General features: G+C 52.5%; 1 protein-coding gene across 4 annotated transcripts in view; it reads left to right on the top strand.

Annotated features, from left to right (window-relative positions):
* HIRA (histone cell cycle regulator) overlaps positions 1-18,409 on the top strand; it is an 84,250-nt gene that overhangs the window by 39,621 nt on the left and 26,220 nt on the right. For 2 of the 4 annotated variants that reach the window (XM_074206462.1, XM_074206465.1), the window contains exons 3-13: positions 25-135; positions 1,560-1,650; positions 2,372-2,466; positions 6,369-6,464; positions 7,108-7,268; positions 7,912-8,079; positions 9,017-9,130; positions 11,592-11,662; positions 12,257-12,362; positions 14,082-14,294; positions 15,410-15,507. In XM_074206462.1, the coding sequence (XP_074062563.1) occupies positions 25-135; positions 1,560-1,650; positions 2,372-2,466; positions 6,369-6,464; positions 7,108-7,268; positions 7,912-8,079; positions 9,017-9,130; positions 11,592-11,662; positions 12,257-12,362; positions 14,082-14,294; positions 15,410-15,507 (1,324 nt within the window). Of the gene's footprint in view, positions 1-24; positions 346-1,559; positions 1,651-2,371; positions 2,467-6,368; positions 6,465-7,107; positions 7,269-7,911; positions 8,080-9,016; positions 9,131-11,591; positions 11,663-12,256; positions 12,363-14,081; positions 14,295-15,409; positions 15,508-18,409 lie in introns of those variants that run through there. The other 2 variants (XM_074206463.1, XM_074206464.1) reach the window with 2 other exon arrangements.

Raw genomic sequence — 18,409 nt, 5'->3', positions numbered from 1 at the left:
CGTCTTCTCTCCTATTCTTTGTAGGGCAGGATTCTGGGAAGGTTGTGATCTGGAATATGGCTCCAGTCCTCAAAGAGGAAGATGAAAAGAATGAAAATATTCCCAAGATGCTTTGCCAGATGGACAATCACTTAGGTATTACAGAACAGCCCTTCGCGGGCTTTGCGTGTTGGCAGATTGCCCAAAGTTAGCCCATGTGTTTGTAATTAGAAATATAAGGCCCCGTGCAGCGGTAAATGTCCCCGGTCTGCTGTCAGAAGGCACAGATGTTGGCTACACACCTGGTTGAGTTATTCAGCAGAAGACTTGGCCAACCCACAGAACCACCTTTGGACAGTCCTGCAGGTACCTCTGGTGATTTCCTGCTCATGAGTCTTACCGCCTGATTCAATAGGGCTTCCCCCCATGTCTTGTGCGTCTTTGGGAAGGGGGTCGAGAATGGACTGCCCACTCTGGTTTTCCAGTTGGACCAGTGTGGTTCCTGGGGTGTCACTGCCAGGACCCCTCTGAGAGATTCCTTTTCTGTGTTTGTGGTGGAATTTCCCCTTCCCCTGACCCTGGTGAGATCATTTTATTTTCCTGGCATTTTCAGCTTTGCTGGTTCCCCACAAGTCATCATTAGTCCATCCTTTTGTCCTTCAGTGCGCCACCTTTCATGGTGTATTAGAAGGAGCCCTGGTTGTGCAGTCAGAGGTCCTGGTTCAAGTCCCAGCTTGAGACTTAGTTGTAAGCTTCTGACCAAGTTCCTTCTCCTGGGTCCTTGTGGCCTCGCCTGTAAAACAGGATGTGTGGGCTAAATGACTGAGCTCCAAGGTTCCTTCAGCCTTTGTCCTCTGAGCCTTTAATCTGGTCTCAGATGCCACGGCCAGCCACAGGCCACTTTGGTGACAGTAACTTTCATTCTCTTGACCCTTACTCAACCTGGAAGCATTGACTTCATTCGGGACCCCAGTGATGTCCTTGTGTAAACACACATTCTGGCCTCCCAGGCAGACCAAGGCACTTCACTGTGCCTCTATGGTGTCTGTGAGTTGGTGAGGAGACTCCACTTTGGTGGTTCCAGCACTCCCACGCTTCTCCTGGCCATTGCAGCTATAGCTTGTGCCTCATGGAGAAAGAAAGACACGTTTTACATTACATTCCCCAAATCCAGAAAGGCTGTCAGTGCATTGGGATTGCTGACTTTAATGGTTTCCCAGGTCACTTACCATTTTTCCCTTTCCAACAACAGTGCGTCTTGGCCAGATCCGGTAGGTATCAAACCAGAACAGACCCTCCATGTACTCGCTGGCATGGACATACCACTTTGGGAGGGAGCCTCTGGTGGGCCAGGAGCATGGGCTTCAATCTTGGTGAAAGGCTAACAAATTGCTGCTCATGCTGAGATATTTTTCAGTCGGAATACACAGAGAAATGCCGATGTTCCCCTGTCACTGCTGCCGCCTCAGGAACAGCTCCAACTCATGTCTCATCCAAATGATTCTTGGACCAAAGCCTACGAGAAGAGGAAATGGGCATGATTTGAGATTTTCATCCACCTCTTTTCTGTTTCTTCCCAGCTTGTGTGAACTGTGTTCGATGGTCAAACAGTGGGATGTATTTAGCTTCTGGGGGAGATGACAAACTGATTATGGTGTGGAAGCGGGCTACGTAAGCATCATTTTCTTTTTTGTGGCTTATTTTTGGAGTGTTTGTTTTCCATTTCCCCCTTTCCTTGTCCCATCCTCGGACAAGCGTCCCCTCCAAGTGCTTATGTGCAATTTGGGGGATCTTCCTGGAGCCCCTGGACAGGCTTCTAGCTTAAGCCCTGAGGCTGAGTCCTGCTACTTCCTACCAGAAGGACTTCAGCTCTGCCTTGCTGGGATTTTGCCCAGGATTTGACAGCAGACAGCCTGGACTCAGGCCTTGACCCTGATACTTGATCCCTCTGGAACCTTGAATAGATCACCTGACATCTCATGGTCTCAGTTTCTTCACCTCTTTATGGGGAAATGAGCCCTAATTTGGACGTCCAACTCCGAGAGACCCCAGGCAAGTCATTGATCTTGATGGAGCCTCGGTTTCCTGATCTGTAAAAGAGATTCTTTTTCTTGGATTCCACCCCTGCCAGGGCTTTGCAATCATTTGAGAGTTACTGAAATGTGACTTGCCCTCACTCAGTGAGGATAATAATGCTTTCAGTACTTCATAGCACACCAGCCCATGCCCATGGGCAGAGGGCTAGAGAGGTCATAGGAATGAATGTGCTAGAAGTCAGGACCCCCTGGGCACCTGTCCATGCAGCCCTGCCATAGTGCCTTACATTTTTTCTTTGCTTCCTTGGTGTTTGATGAGGACCACGCCATTGACCTCTCGGCTTCTGTCTCACCAGGTACATTGGTCCCAGCACTGTTTTTGGTTCCAGTAGTAAGCTGGCCAATGTGGAGCAGTGGCGGTGTGTGTCGATTCTCCGAAGTCACTCAGGCGGTGAGTGAGGTGCACCCCTGCCTCTGCAAAGGCCTGAGGTCCTGAGCTTTAATGGGATGAGGAGTCAGAGGAGCTGGCAGCTGGATGCTGCCAAGGGACCTGCTCCTTACCCTAAGCCAGAGGCAGAAGGACATCCTGTGGTGGGATTCCCTGCATTCTTCCTTCCACCTGGGGAACCTCCTGAGAGGTAGAGGCTCTCAGGGTGGGCAATGGGGATTGCCTGGAAGCCCTGCCATGGTTTTCCTCCCTCTCTCTTCCCCACCCACTTTCTCCCTTTCTTTGTCTCCCCCTCCCCATTCCCCCTTTTCATTTTCTCCCTCCCTCTCCTTCCATCTCAGTCCTTTTCTCTCCCCTCATTCTCCCCTCTGCTTTGTCAGCCTTCCTGCTTTGGGGCTCGGTTGGCTGCTGCCATCTGAGGCCATCTTACTCCATCACTCAAACCAAGATGAAGCTTGGGCATTTTCCTGTTCCATTAGCAAGGCAACATTCTAGGAGTCTAGCAGACCGGTTTCTAAGGTCTGCCATGGTGGTGGGGGGGGGTGCTGAGGCATGTCAGGGACCCTGTATTGAGGTCTTAGAATGACATGGAAGAAAAAGGGGAAGGCATTAAGGGAACTTATGCAAAGGCTGGCCCACCTCAATGGCTTCAGTCCTTGCCCCAGATAGCAGTCTCTTCATGTCAGACTATACTGCCAATCAGTCAGTCAGCACTTATTAGGTACCTCCTGTGTACCTGAGACTGCTCAGCACTGGGGAGACAAAGAGGTGATGAGATAGTCAGTGTCTTTGCAGAGTTTGTGATCTAATGGAGGAGGCGCACACAAATCTGTATAAAGCAAGGGTGATAAGGATAATTGGGAACTAAGTCAATGAGGGAAGGCTTCCTCTAGAAGGTGGGATTGTAGTTGGATGCCAGGGAGGACAGTAGTCAGAACATCCAGGCATGGAGGATGGCCAGGGACGGGCAGATACAATGCCCAGAGACAAAAGATGGAGGGTCTTGTTGGTTCATTAGCCTGGAGGCTAGAGGCCCTGGAGCAAAGAGAACATGTCTGGGAGTGAGGCCCAAGACTGGGAGGGTCAGGGAGGGCTCCTGGCAGCAACAGGGAGCCCCTGGAATTTATTAAGTGGGAAGATGGGGTGACATGGTCCTATCAGAGCAGATGAACTGGAGCAGGGAGAGCCTTGGAGGCCCCCCCCCCATAGCTACTGCAGAGCTCAGGAGGGGGAAGCGGGGGCTTGTCAGAGCCGAGAAGACGTGTAGAAATGTTGGGGAGAGTGACAGGCCTTGACATTAGCTTGGATGTGGTGGGGGGCCCTAAGAGACTGGGACAGGAGTGATGTCCTCTAGAATAATTGGGAAAATAGGTGGAGGGATGCCATTATGGACAAAGTGAATTGAAGCTGTCTGTTGGACATGCAGCATGGAATGTCTGAAAGGGCAGTTGGATATGGGACACTGGAGGTGAGCCTGAGATTGGGGCAGCAGAAGAGAAGACCCAGAAAGAAGAGAGGAGCTAGGAGTATGGACCCCAGGGGCTGCAGAGAAACCAAAGAGAATCAGGATGGAGCAAAAGCCATTGGATTTGGTAGCGAGGTCTTTCATGGCTGTTCACAACCCCCAGAACTTAGCACCTACCCTGCCACTGCCTACTTCAGATCCTGGGCACAGCCCAGTTCTCTGGTTCCTGTTGTTTGCCCTCATTGGAGCCGCGCCATCTGGGACCTCCCACACCTTAGATTAACTTCTGTGCAGGCAGCCAAGTCTAGTGTCTTGAGCCCTGGCTTTGGGCAGAGGGTCATAGAGGTCCAGGCAATCTGTCTCTGGCATTCCTTTAATCTCCTAGTCAGTCAGCAATGTCGATAAGAGCCTTGCCTGTGCCAACCCAGCACTGATGTCAATGCATCATCCAGGACCTGTGCAGATACAGCCCCACTGCCTTCTCTGCTTTTGTCTGTGACCAGCCTGGGTGAAGCACTGGGCACCCTGGAAGACCTCCTCCGCAGTGACTCTTGTTACATTTGAGAGCTTGAGCCAAGTCACCTTCCTTGTTTTGAGCCTCACTTTTATTCCTCTGAGGAGAACCTTCCCCACACCCCATGGTAGCCCTGGCTTGTCAGTTGTCTTGTGCCAAGCGTGGGCATGGGGCGACCTCTCATTCCTGCTGCTTTCCACTGCATGGCCCCAGGAGGAGCTTGCCTGTCAGTTGGGCCCAGCTGCCCTGCGCCTCCTCATTCTCCCTTCTGCCTCATTGGTGCACATCTTATCCACATTCCTCTCTGCCAGCACAACACCCTTTACTCTTTTACCTCTTACTTCTTGCTAGTGAAATAACAAATGAAATTGAATTTTCTTCTGACACTGGGACCCAGTGAGCGTGGCTGCAATACAGAGGTCAGCTGTGCAGCCGGAGGAGATGGAAGTGTGTGTTCTCTGGATGGCCCTGGAGCCTCGTCCCCCAGACAGATGAGAAGGTGTTGCCTCGGCCTTGAGCTGAGCACTCACTGCCTAGGAACCTGATGAGCCAGGCTTAGGCCAGGCCTGGCACTCCCCAAAGCCTCGGACAGGTCTCCCTGCTTCAGCTTTGGGGACCTCCTCATTCGTAGACTTGTGAACATATAATGCTGCTGGGATTTCAGAGTGGTGTGTGCACATGCCCGCATGTCTAAGGATCATGTATCATTTGTGTAAGAAATCAGTTTGGAAGATGCTGCTGCTGGCCGTCGGTATCACCTGGCCTTTCCCCACAAAACTGACGTTAAGAGTGACTGAAGCCTTAAGCGTTGATTGTTCAGTGGCCTGCACTGGGAAGGCCTTTGGGACTTGTTCCATGTTGCTGCCTTCCTGAGACAAGACTCTGGGTCCCTGGAGGGTAAACTGAGCAGTAGTGAAGGGGTGCCTTCAGTGACACTGACCCACCCCAAGAGATACTTGGGGTGGTGGGGCTGTGCCAGCATGAACCACTTAGATTTTACTTTAACACAAAATAGAGAAGCCAACTCTTAGGAGGGTCAAACTGGGAATCCATTCCATTTTCTTAGAGGATTTATTTTTAAAATCTGAAGCTGCCTTCCTTGTAAGACACCAACCACTGTCCTGTCCTTGGGTGGAAGGAACATAAGCATCCCAGAGCAGAGAACCCTGGCTTTTCTGGGACCCACCAGCACTTGGGTTCTTGTCTTAGTCTGGGTCTGACTGTAGCAATGGCAGAATAGTGAGAAGATTGCTGCCTTGGCTGAGAGGAGGCCTGGGTCTCTTACCTTCATCTCCACCCCCAGCTCATTGAGTCTCTTTTCTGTGATGGACTTTAGACCACTCACATGTAGAAAGAGGTGGATGAACTCGGAGGTGTTTGGCCGCCTCCAGTCCACCTGTGTCCTGGGTTTGGAGACTGCTCTCCAGCTGTCCCTACAGCTTGTGTCAGGAGGCTGACTGACCGAATTGAATTCCCCTTGGCCTCTGATCAGTTACAAACCGGAGAGTGGGGACAACCCTAGGGAGGGAGAAGGGGTGCAATCCAAGAACTTTCTGGGGCAGAGGGGCCCTCATGCAGGTGGCACCTGGAAGGCTCAGGAGCAAGTCAGCCAGGGCTTGAGCAGATAACTCTGAGGAGGAGAGGGGAAGGCCTTGGAGGGTTTTGTGGTGTCATAGATGGCACCTTTCCATTTGAGAGCTAGTTAGTGGTGCTAGTGAAGGTGCAATGGCAAGAGGGCCCAGCCCCTGGACTCCTTGTCACTGCTGGTAACGTGACTGTGGGCATGCTCCTTTTCTTCTGAGCATTCCCCAGGATAGGCAGAGCATGGCCAGTTGAATTCTGAATAAGGTGAGGCATGAGCCCCTCTGGCTGCTGGGAGTTGTACTGATCAGACTGGGAACTCTGACCCTTGACTCTCCTTTGCAGATGTGATGGATGTTGCTTGGTCACCTCACGATGCCTGGCTCGCGTCCTGCAGTGTGGACAATACTGTCGTCATCTGGAATGCAGTCAAATTTCCAGGTACCAAATCTTCCATGGAAGAGCTCAGCTCAGTGGGGTTGACTGGAGTGGTAGCCCATGTCTGAGCAGAGCAAGGGGCAGCGTTCCTTCTGGCCTAAGACTTGTGTAGTCTGAGTGGTCCCACTTCTCTGGCAAGAAGGGTGTCTCCCAGCTTAGCAGGAGCCTGCGCTGGGTCCTTCATGCCTCAAACCAGCTCCCCAGATGACTCCCCAAGCAAGGAAGTGCCCCCCCCCCAGGCAGAATGACTCCCAGTGGGGATCATAGCCAGGGGGTGGCAAGGGCCTTGACCCTCCCCCATCTGCTCTTGGTGCATCCTAGAAAGTTGACTGACCAGCCTCATTTGGAGAACACCTCCACAGCTCTCTCCTAAAGGAGTTTTCCTTGTCCTTTTCCTTTTTCCATTTTATGGGGAGGAAGCAAGTTTGGACAGCTGGCTGTCTGGCCTCTGGATCAGGGCCTTGCACCTTGTGAGTGAATTGGCCGGCCGGCTGACCTGCTTCTCCAGGGTGAGCTCCTCAGGACCACTCTGACATCAGAGCAGTGGGGTCACATGGGAGTAGCTCCCCCTCCCTTTGTAGCCTGACTTCCCAAGACTTCCCGCTCTGGGCTCTTCATGATTCCGGGATTTTGTCTTGCTTCACAGAAATTCTTGCCACTTTACGAGGCCATTCTGGTTTGGTAAAAGGGCTGACCTGGGATCCTGTTGGGAAGTATATTGCTTCCCAGGCTGATGACCGCAGTTTGAAAGTGTGGAGGACCATGGACTGGCAGCTAGAGACCAGCATCACCAAACCCTTTGATGAGGTACGACCCCACAGTGGCCCAAGGGTGGGCAACTGGCAGGAGAGGCCAAGGACCAGGACATGGAGGTGCTATCATCCCAAGGGCTCATCCCTCTCTGTGCCGCGTTGTCCCAGACCCCATCGTGTATGAAGTGTGGGAAGATCCTGCTTGGAGGACCCAGCTGGGATTCTCGCCCCTCCAGATTAAAATAGAGGCTCCCTTTGCTGCCATGCAGGAACCCCTTCAGTCAAGCTCTCCCTCCTCTGGCGGCCTTTTCCAAGAAGTCCTGCCCCAGGCAAGCAGGGGTGGCTGTTCATTTGCCCCGATCTTGTCCTGCATCCTTTGCCTCCATGCCCTTCCTGACCGGGCTCATCCACACCCCTCTGCTGCTGTTCCTCAGGCTGGGGAACGAAGTGACAGGATGCCTTCCACAGTGCCCTCTTCTGCCACCTCCACTCACCCACATCCCGGGACTTGATCACCATCCTATAAGCTTGCATTTGACCTTTGCTCTTCTGTCCCTGAATCCCCAGAGGGGCAAAGGACTGTGCCCCTCTGCCTGAAGCCAGCTCTGAGTTAGCACCTGGAACAGAGTTTGTGTTTAATAAATGTTGCCTGATTTAAATTGGGTGCTGCTCTCCAAACCCTCTGGCTTTCTTTGCAGTGTGGAGGGACGACCCATGTTTTACGTCTTAGCTGGTCACCTGATGGGCATTATCTGGTCTCTGCCCATGCCATGAATAATTCAGGACCTACTGCTCAGATCATTGAGAGAGATGGATGGAAGACCAACATGGACTTTGTGGGGCACCGGAAGGCAGTGACGGTGGTGGTGAGTGACAGGCGGACAGTGGCGGCTTCCACATCTTGGGCAAGGATGCCCTGGTTCCTGTGTGAAAAGGGCTTTTGGAACCTTTACAAAGCTACAGAGCTGTTGACAAAAGAGCAAGGAAGGGAGGAGGAAGCCATGGGCTGCTTGCCCTCTGTCCCCAGGCCGTCAGGTGGACCCTTTCGGGATCTGACCATTCAGGGAAATGGAGAGGCTCAAAGGAGAGAACACTGGGTGGGAGCAAGCTCAGATTCCAGGATGCCCTTTGGGCAGGGGGCCAGGCCAGAGCAGCAGAACTGGGGCAGCCTCTGCCAAGACGAGTACAGGGCTTTGGCAGATGCCCTGCCATGTTGCCTGTGGACTTCCTGACCTAGGCCCTGGTGGACTCAGACAGCAGCTGGGCTATAGGATCAGGGGCCATGCCCCATCTCTGTAGAGTGGGATACACAGAGGCAGGAACTGAGGATAACTGAGCATCTAGACCCTAGGGATGGCTCAGCACCAGGAGAACGCCATGTCCCTTTGACTTAGCCTTGGCTTAATTTACCTATTCCAGAGAACTTCACCTGTCATCTGGTGACCCCAAGCAGTCACCCCTCTCAACCTTTGTTGTCCCAGGCTTTTGGGTGTGAGCGTGCCAAGAGTCCTCCCTTCTGTCTTCTGGCATGAATGTGTGTGTACCCAGATCAGGGTTTGGGGAAGCTTGACTCAGACTTCTTTCTCAAGGGCAGAGCTACCAGCAGCATGGGGACATAGGAGTGGATGGCCACCTGGGGTGGCCTTCCCAGCTGGGGGGGTAGGCAGATTGGCTTGGACAGCACAAGCAGCCTAGTGTAGGTTCCCTCCCCTCTGGGCCCCAGGGAGGGGGACAAAGCCACTCAGAAGAATTCCCTGGTATTTGCTGCCCACTGATCAGGTGCTTTTTGTTTGTTTGATCCAGAAATTCAATCCCAAAATCTTCAAGAAGAAGCAGAAGAACGGCAGTTCCACCAAGCCAAGCTGCCCCTACTGCTGCTGTGCAGTTGGCAGCAAGGACCGGTCCCTCTCCGTCTGGGTGAGCCGCTGGGCCGGGGCTGACTGGGGTTGGGAGGTGACACCCACACCCAGGGCCATGTGGGGAGAAGTACCTGACAGACATGAGATTCAAACCCAGGACTGCTGACAGGAAATCCAGGGTCCTTTCCACATTGCCAGGCTGGCCTGGGGCAGCCTGCAGGAGCTCATGAGACTGCCTGCCAAGGGTCAGGACTAGTGGACCGGTCTTTGCCAGCTGCTGGGCCCCTGTTTGAGAGTGGAAGGGAACCTGTGAATATCCCGCAGATCTGGGGGTTTAGCTGCTTCAGCCTTCCCATTGGCACACATATCTAAAGCAGGGGTGGAGTGTCATTGCCTAAGCATGACCCCTGGAATGACCTGGGGCCACAACCAGCAAGAAGTGGTACAACCCAATCGGTCTCTTGGGAAAGGGATAAGGGCTGGCTGGTGTGTGCCTTGGGTTTGAGGACTGGCTCCTTCTGGTTCCCTCTCCTCTCAGGAGTCAGCTGTGTGCAAATGCTGAGTTACAAAGGAAGCCACAGATAGTCTCTGTCCTCATGGAGCTGTCCGTCTAGTGGGGAGGCAACCTTTAAACTGAGGCATAGACTTGCCTATTGCCACCTGCAGGCTTGTGTAAACCAGACTGGTTCATTTGGAGACAAAGACAGAGTAAAGACCTTGGAGAGGGTGGAATTTTAGTGGGGCCTTACAGGAACCCAGGGAGCTGGAGGGCTCAGTGGTCAGAGTGGAGGAAAGAGAGCAGTCCAGACTTGGGAGATGCCTGAGGTAATGTGCAGAGCCAAGAGATGGAGGGAGGCCAGAGGTGACCAGAAAGGGAGGAGGTTGGGGGGGGGGGGCATTTGTATTGGATCCTGGAGGCCATGGCGGGGGAGGGGGGAGCTGGTCAGATCAAGACCTTTGGCAACTGAAGGGAGACTGGATAGAGGTGGACAAGAGCCCCCAGCAGCCCGACAAAATGGACAGGTCTTGGCTCCATTTTGGATGTTGGGGAGGGAGCAGGAGTCCAGGATGCTCCTGGGTTAGGGACCTGAGGGACAGGGGGAAGGGAAGGGTGGAGTGGAGGCAGGGGGAGGGGTAGTCTATGGGGGAAAGAGAGTAAGTTCTACGTTGTGGCAGACTGAGTCCAAGATGTCTCTGATCTGGCCAGTAGACAGTAGTCAAGAGATGTAGGGTTGGAGGGCGACGGGATGTGTGGGTCTGAGAATCCTCAGCGTGGACGTCATCATGAATCTGTGGGCGTTGCCAAGGGAAGAGGCCTGTGGGACCCCTTGCTTAGAGCTGTGATCTGGAGGAGGGACTGGCGAAGGGAACAGAGAAATGGTCAAGGTCAGATAGGGAGGGAGAGACCCCAGAGAGAATGGGGCTTGGGGATGCCCAGAAGAGAGGATCCAGGAGGAGAGAGGGATGGACCGTGTTCAGGCTACAGAGCCCAGGGAGGAGGGAGCAAAGAGACCGTTGGTCACCTGAGAGCAGAGGATAGAAGCCATGGAAGGCTGGGGGAGATATAGGCCTGTTTGTTAACAACAGGTAGACAGACAGAAGGGATTGAAAATAAATGACAAGGTAGGGGCGGCATCTAAGTGGTGCAGTGGATAGAGCCAGACCCTGGAGTCAGGAGGACCTGAGTTCAAATATGGCCTCAGACACTTAGTAAGTATGACCTTGGGCAAGTCACTTAACCCCCAGTGTCATGCAACAAAACAAAAAAAGTGATGGGGGTCTTGGGGTGGGGCAAGTCTGTTGTAGGAGAGAAATGAAATGAATTGAACAAGTAGAGGGGGGAGTCACTTAATCTCTTTAAGCCTCAGTTTTCTCAACTGACCAACATGAGTTTTAATAGATAGCCTCAAAGGGCCCTGGCAGGACAGAGCCAAGCCCAGAGGATTCTATATTCTATCTACCCTCTGTAAAAGAAGGGGTACACCTGGACCAGGCAGCCTCTAGCATGTCTTGTTCTGCTCTCTGCTGACTCTTGGGCACCCATTCACTCAAACATGGCAGCCTCTGACAGCACTTGCCAATCAACACTGTCTAGGCCCCCTAGCCCGGAGAGCTTGGTTCGGGGTTAGAACAGCTGGGTTTACATGCTCCGCTGCCAGCTTGGTCCAGATGCTTGACGTGGTGCACCCCCCACATTAGCAGAAGTCAGACCTCGTTTACAAGCGACAGAAGGACTAGAGACATGTTGAGTAATGGGTGGGGAAGGCAATGTCCTGGGAGACATTGCTCGACTCAGACATGAGTGGCCAGCCGTGCACCCGCAGGCCAGGAACTGTCCTCTGAGCCTCTGGCTCCTCATTTGTGCCATGGCAACAGGTGACCCTGCCTCCTCAGCTGAGATGCTGTGCATCGACGACAACAGCTCTCTTAATTCTTGTTTCGGGGTTTCCTCGGGCCCTTGCTGGGGCCAGGGGATGGTTGCCACATCTCCCTGAGCTCCCTTTTTCCTCACCCCCCAGCTCACGTCTCTGAAGCGGCCTTTAGTCGTCATCCACGAGTTGTTTGACAAGTCTATCATGGACATTTCTTGGTAAGATGAGTTTTAGTTTCTCCTCCCCAGACCAGGGGTCTTGGCCTGTGTAATCCAGCCATGTCTAGTAGTCTACCTACTCGGGCCCAGCTTGTCCCTTTGGGCCCTCTGGTTCAAGGAGCCCCAGGGGCCAGGCTGCCCTCTGACCTGCGTCCAAGAGCGAGCTGTGGGACCAGGTTGATTTTCCACGTGCAGGCCAGTGGGCCTCTCTGCCGTCGCACCTCAGACAGTGTGCAAATACCTGCACGACTCAGTGCAAAGGGTCCAGGAGGATAGATTTGTGTCCTTGCTACCAGGGGCAGGAGGAGGGGGAAGGAGGGAAGGGTTCTAGTCCCCTCTTCTGGCTTTCCTCAGCCTCTTTGTTAGTGGAGCTGACTTCTGAGCCTCATGTTGTTCATCTGTAAAGGGGGCCAACAGTCCAAGGTCAGGGTCAAAGGGAGCCCTGAGATCACCCAGATAGTAGCTCATTCAAGGCCTCAGGGCTTCCCCCGAGTGGAGTGCTTGGTACTGCTAGGCAACCTCCTGGGGCTGGGAGTCAAAGCACAGGGCTTCCTGCTACCTAAGGAAGAATTCATGACTTCGATTTTTTTTCAGGACCTTAAATGGACTTGGCATCTTAGTGTGCTCTATGGATGGCTCCGTGGCCTTTCTGGATTTCTCCCAAGATGAGCTTGGGGACCCCCTGAGCGAGGAGGAGAAGGTACTGAGCTAGCCTCCTGCTCTTGTCTCATTATCACCTGCAGGCTTGCAGAGGTGGGGAAGGCCCAGCAGGCAGTCCTTCGTCCCTCATCCTCAGAGGATTGCTGGGGCTAAGAGGGAGCCCTCAGCCAGGCACCCCAGGCGGGTCTTGCCCCATGAACCCCGGCCTCCTGTGCTCCCTTATCACCTGATGTTTTGGGGGAAAAGAGCAATAAAGAGGCATTTTCTTGACTTAGTCTCCCATCCTCTTCCTCATTCTCCTGCACTTTGCTGTCCTAGGAGAGTGTCTTTCTGCAGGGAGTGTTCTGTGTGTGGTGGCAAAAATGAGTAGAGGGTGATTCCGGTCCTCAAGGATCTTGAATTTTCCCCAAAATATTATAGATAGGTTTGACTCTGACATCTGCTCCATTTCCCCTCCTCACACTCCCAAAGGATAACAAAAGAGAAAAAGACTACATGACAGACCAGCCCATTGGCTGTGCCAGTGTCCCCCTATGGTGGAGTGGTCAGACTCAGTCTGCCCCTGTCCATTTCACCCTAAGGCTTAGATACAATGCAGAGAAAACTCTTAGCTTCCTACCCTTGAACCTTTGCTTCAAACTGGTGTTAATGGGTCTCTTGGGACAGGCCAAGGACCTGCAGGTCCTGGAACAGTTCTATATCCAGCCCCTGAGAGTCCAGCTGAAGGGTCCAAGTCTCTTCCTCTGTAGTCCCTCTGATCTTTTCAGAGACTTTCTCTCCCCATCTCTCCCCCTGACCGCTCTTCCCATGGCAGCCCTCACTAACTGCAGGCTGGAGGCTAGGCACTCCTGTGCTCTGGGTGTCTCTTAAACCTTCGTGTCTAAAATGATCATCCCACTATCCCCCCAGTCTCATGCCATGGTCATTCCCCAAGGTAGCATGAGGTGATGTTTTCCAAGGATGTTATGCTTGCAGATATCTCTTAAAGACTAGATATGGCTACAGTTTCTCAGCCCTGCCTCCCCCTTAGGAGGCACACACTTTGGACTCTCACCTTCTGGTGATGGAGCCAGGACTCAGGCTACAGGACAACTGCCCTCAGCTCCCAAGATGCCTCCCCCGCCAGACACCAGCAGAGAGTTTCTCTTCAGCTTTGGGCTCCTGCTCCAGGGAGCTCCCTCAGGCATAGGCATCCTTGGTGGAACCTGCTCTCTCAGACTTCAGTGGACAGGGATTAATCAGAGCCTCAGAGGCAGCAGCTTTTGGTTACAGAAAGTGGGGAGGGACTTAAGGGTGTGTGGGATCCAAGAAGAGGGTGGGGATGAAGCAGTGGAAGACCAGGAGCATCCACCCTCACTCACCTACCAGGACCTGGGCTATAGCCAGGCTCTATGGAGGAGGCAGCTCTGAGGGGCTTCCAGGATAGATCCTTGGGTTGAGCCAGATGGAGAGCTCTAGGCTCCATTTCCTCAGCAACAGAGCTTCATGTTCTTGGTGACATGTGAGGAGCAGACTGGCAGAGTCGTCTCCCTGCATGACCTTAGGCAAGTCCCTTCTCTCTGAGCCTCAGTTTCCTTCTCTGTGAATGAGGATGGTCACACTCCCACTAACCAGTTGGTTGGGAAGGTACATGAATATTTAGGGTCTTTGGAGGCAGCTGGTTTTCAGAGATGTGAGTGTCCCTGAGTTTGTGACATGGATTCCAGAGCCTTAAATGGATTCCAGAGCCTTAGCTGTCAAAGCCTCTTTTCATCCTCAGAGCCACATTCACCAGTCCACCTACGGGAAGAGCCTTGCAGTGATGACAGAGGCTCAACTCCCTACCACCATCATCGAGAACCCTGAGATGCTCAAGTACCAGCAGAGGCAGCAGCAGCAGCTGGGCCACAAGAACTCCACGTCCCGGGAAGCTGGCTCTAACCCCAAGGTGGCTAGCATGGTGAATGGGGAGAGTCTGGAAGATATCAGAAAGGTGGGTCTCAGTCTGTGCCCTAAAGGCATGACTTCAAATGTCTTCCATCTTGGGACCAGACTCTGTGCCAGACATGTGGTGGGGCTGCTGTCTAAAGAGAGACCCCAGGTGGTATGGGAGTCTGGAGTCTTGTGGATAGGACTTCAGAGTTCAATGCTGAATTGAGCCTAGTTGAGGCAGGGCCCTGGGCAACCAGGGAATGATTGGGATGGGGGGAGACAAGGAGAAGGAGGGTCATTCTGAGAGAGAGGACAGCTGGCAGGTTAGCAGCCTTGGCTGTGGAGGAGACTGGAAGTGGCTCGCCGGAGGAGGGCAGGTCAAGGGCTTTCCTGGGGAGATTGCAGCAATGGCAGAGAGCTGGTGGATGGGCTTGGGTGCTGAAAGGTAAGTCAGAAAGAGTTTGGCCTTTGAGTCTGGGGACAGAGGGGGATGAGCTTGTAAGTGACTGACTGCCATTCCTATAAGTGGTTTTTTGGGCCACCGCCTTCTCCTCCTCCTCCAGATGAGCAGAGCCTCCATTGACTGGCTTTTTCCTGGGCAGGAGGTCTTCACTTTTGTGGTGTCCTGGTCCCTTGGGCAGGAGGCTTATGGAATACTTCTCAGAGTCAGGGATTTTAAATGCTTAAGATAAAATAGATCAGATTCCACAGGTGAGCATTTCTGTTCACAGACAGATACCCCAAAGCAAGGTCCCTTGATCTCAGAGGATCTGACCCTCGGCAACCTTATCTGCTTTCTTAATTTAAGATTAAGAAGATAGAAAAAGGAAGGTGACTTACTCTCCTTGGATGATCCCAAAGTCTCTTGGAAAAACAAAGTTTTCTCTCAGTAGGGTCTCCTGGAGACTTGGTCTCTTGAGTTCACCCAGGAAGTCCACCCACTCAGTTTAGTCAACTCTTTAGTTTTTGGGCTTGGGCTAACTCCCTGGGCTTAAATGCACAGAAAAACCGAGGGGATATTTTAGGGAGGCAGCAGCTTGTTCTTAACTGGCTCAGTAAGGTCAGTTTGCCTGAGAGGACAGAGCAAAAGGGAATTCTGGCCTCACTGTTGGGCTCTGGCTGCTCGGCCCAGGATAGTGGGAGATGGCTTTTCATTTATGGTGTTTTCCCTTGCAGAATCTATTAAAGAAGCAAGTGGAAACGCGGACAGCCGACGGTCGGAGAAGGATCACGCCTCTTTGTATAGCGCAGCTGGACACTGGGTATTCATCAAGGTTTTGGTTTTTTTCCATTAACTGTAGAAGCCTTAATCTTACTTTATTTTGGGGGTCTGCCTGGAGGATAGCTCCCAAGTATTCCTTGTGCATTGCCTTCTTAAAGTCCTCCCACTCTGGTATGATGCAGATAACCTCCCTTTATCTCCACCACAGGGAGCAGTGGAATTCTGTGTTCCAGGACCCAACCAACCACCTTTTTTTGTTAGCCATTTTCAGCGGGCAGGGGCTCTTGGGCCCTGATCCAAACACTGGGGTGTTGGGAGGGTTTCTTAACTTGGGTCTCATTTAACCTGCCCTTGAGAAATGAGCACTTGGGCCTGTAGATGTGCCTGAAGCAGAGCCAGAGGTGCCCCCAGCCTTGGCTCACTCTGACTTCCCACGTTAAGGATTTGCCTTGACGTTTTGGCCGTCATCATCCCATGTGCATTTATTTCTATCCTCATTTTTAATGATAGCCACCAAAGTCTAGGAGTGGGGATGGGACCTTAGCAGCCAGCTTGTTTTCCTTCCCATTTCTCAAAACAGGAAAGTAAGTCTCTCAATAGGGACAGTAACTGGCCAGGAGTCACACCCATGTCTTGGATTGCTGAGCCTGGTGCCTTTGCCTCTGTGCATTGATTTTGTGACCCTGGACCCTATTCATTCCATTTCCTTTTCTGAATGACACCCAGTCTTCCTCAGCACTTGACCAGGAGAAGGGCATGGCCCTTGGGCCACACTCTGGTCCAGCTAGCTCCTTCTGTAATGATCTGTGGAACAGCACTCATTACTCTTTTCCTTGATATTCCAAAGCAACAGTTTCCCATCAAGCAGAACCTGGACAGCCATATTTGTCTGAGAGGAAGTGGAAAGGATTTTCATTCCCATTTGGAGGGTGACTTGAGCTCTGAAACATCCATCAGACCTCTACTCCCCTAACCAAACTTGGATACGGCCTCATGGCTTGTTGTAGAAGGATCAGCCATGAATTTTTTAGCCTCTTGGTGAAGAGAGGCCTCTTTTAAAGTTCTCTCCCCTGCCACTTACTATTTACTGAGAAATCCTTCTTCCTTCCTAATATGCCAGTGATCTGAACATACACTAGACTTTCCCAAGCATGTGTCCAACCGGTCATCCAGAACTGAGGGTTTTTAAAAGTGTGCATGTAGGGGCGGCTAGGTGGCATAGTGGATAAAGCACTGGCCTACGAGTCAGGAGGACCTGGGTTCAAATCCGGTCTCAGACACTTAATAATTAACTAGCTGTGCGGCCTTGGGCAAACCACTTAACCCTGTTTGCCCTGCAAAAAACTAAAAAAATAAAAGTGCATGTGTTTATGAGTGGTCACGTGCTCCACTTGGAGATGACGTATATTTAGTCCAGGATTTTGGGTCCTGAATTTACCAGCTTCCCTCTCCCTTCCCACGTGGTAGAGCAAGACAGCACAGTGTGCAGGCCCATAGAGAAGGAGGGAGAGGGAGCAGAAGAGGAATTGTCCTCACCCGGACCTCCCATCCATGGATCTGGCCTTGCTGACCAGCTCAGGAACCCCCACTTTGCTGCAGAGTAGTTTGCAGGCCCTTAGCCCATTTGTCCCTAACTGGTTCTTGGTTAAGTCCCAGAAGCTAGCTTTGAGCTTCTGTTCCATCTAGAGAATTCAGTTGTGTCCCTTCCATCCAAGAGACGCTACCAGAGCCCTTTTTTATCAAGTAAAGGTCACACACCTGGTCAATGATCGGGCTAGCCATAGGCCCAAGCTTGGATGCGATGTGACACCAGATATATATTGTGCCTTGCAATTTTTAAAACATTTCTTTGCTCTTGGATGAGGTTGCACCTTAAACCTGGCCAGCCAGCGCTCCCCACCCATAGCTCCCTTGGCATGCATGGCATTTACTGCCAGATCCATTCCAGGGTACCCTAGCAAAGTCGGGCTGCCAGGATCTTTTTAACAGGCTCTCATCTGGAGGCACCCCTGCCAGGGAGCACAGGGCAGTCCTACCTTGTCAGGAGGGCCCTGCAGTAGAGACGGCTAGTTAGTGTCCAATGAGGCATCGTGGAATGTCAAGGCTCGTGGGATCATAGAACATGCATCGTCACAGGTGGAAGAGCCTGAGAACTTAGAGTGATGGGGAGGGGAAGACCTGAGAGCAGAGAATGCCAGAGAGGAGAGCCTACAGCCTCGTCATAAAATGTTTGATCTCCAAGGGATCTCTCTTAGAGAACAGAATTTAGAATGTTCCCTTAGGGAAAGTCTTCAGTCACCTTGTATTGTAGCTCCTTTTTCTAGAGGAGAACACAGAAGCCTGGGGAAGGGGCTTTAGTCTTCCCCCCCCCCCCAGGTGGCCTTTACACTATGCTCCTATAGAAAGGGTAAGGAGGTTTTCTTCTCTTCTTGTAAAAGGAGCAGCTTGGAGCTCTGGAGGCAACAAAGGTGGGGCCCAGGGGTTGTAGAGGGTGTCTCCATGAGATGGAGACCTCATGTTCTGGCCTTCTGCCAGAGAGATGAGCACCTCAGCTGTGGCCCCCTTGTCACTCCCAAATCCAAACTCTCTGATGGGCCCAGGTTGGAGTCTCTCTCAACTCAGCTCCCCTCTGCCCTTCCTGGTCCCCAGGGCCATACCAGCCTTGTGGGCAGTGTACATTTAATTACTGTTGGAGGACTCCATGAGTCAGCCCACAAGCTTCATTAAGGGCCTCTTGGGAGTGCTTGGTGTACCAGAGGGAGCTTGCCTTCCTCCAGGAAGACTGCCTGGCTGGACCTAGGGCTCTGTAGCACAGATAGAGACGAGACACAAGGTCATTCTGAACAGGAGGTTAGTGACCTTTGGGGCACATCAGGGTGGACTTAGAGATGAAAGGAAACCAGTCATTCTGAGGAAGAAGGGGAGGAGAGGAGCACCCCAGACAGGGCAGACAG

This window comes from Macrotis lagotis, chromosome X (genome assembly GCF_037893015.1).
Source record: "Macrotis lagotis isolate mMagLag1 chromosome X, bilby.v1.9.chrom.fasta, whole genome shotgun sequence".
Classification (NCBI taxonomy): Eukaryota; Metazoa; Chordata; class Mammalia; order Peramelemorphia; family Peramelidae; genus Macrotis; species Macrotis lagotis.
The sequence above is the reverse complement of the archived record's forward strand: the minus strand, read 5'-3'. Positions and strand labels throughout refer to the sequence as shown.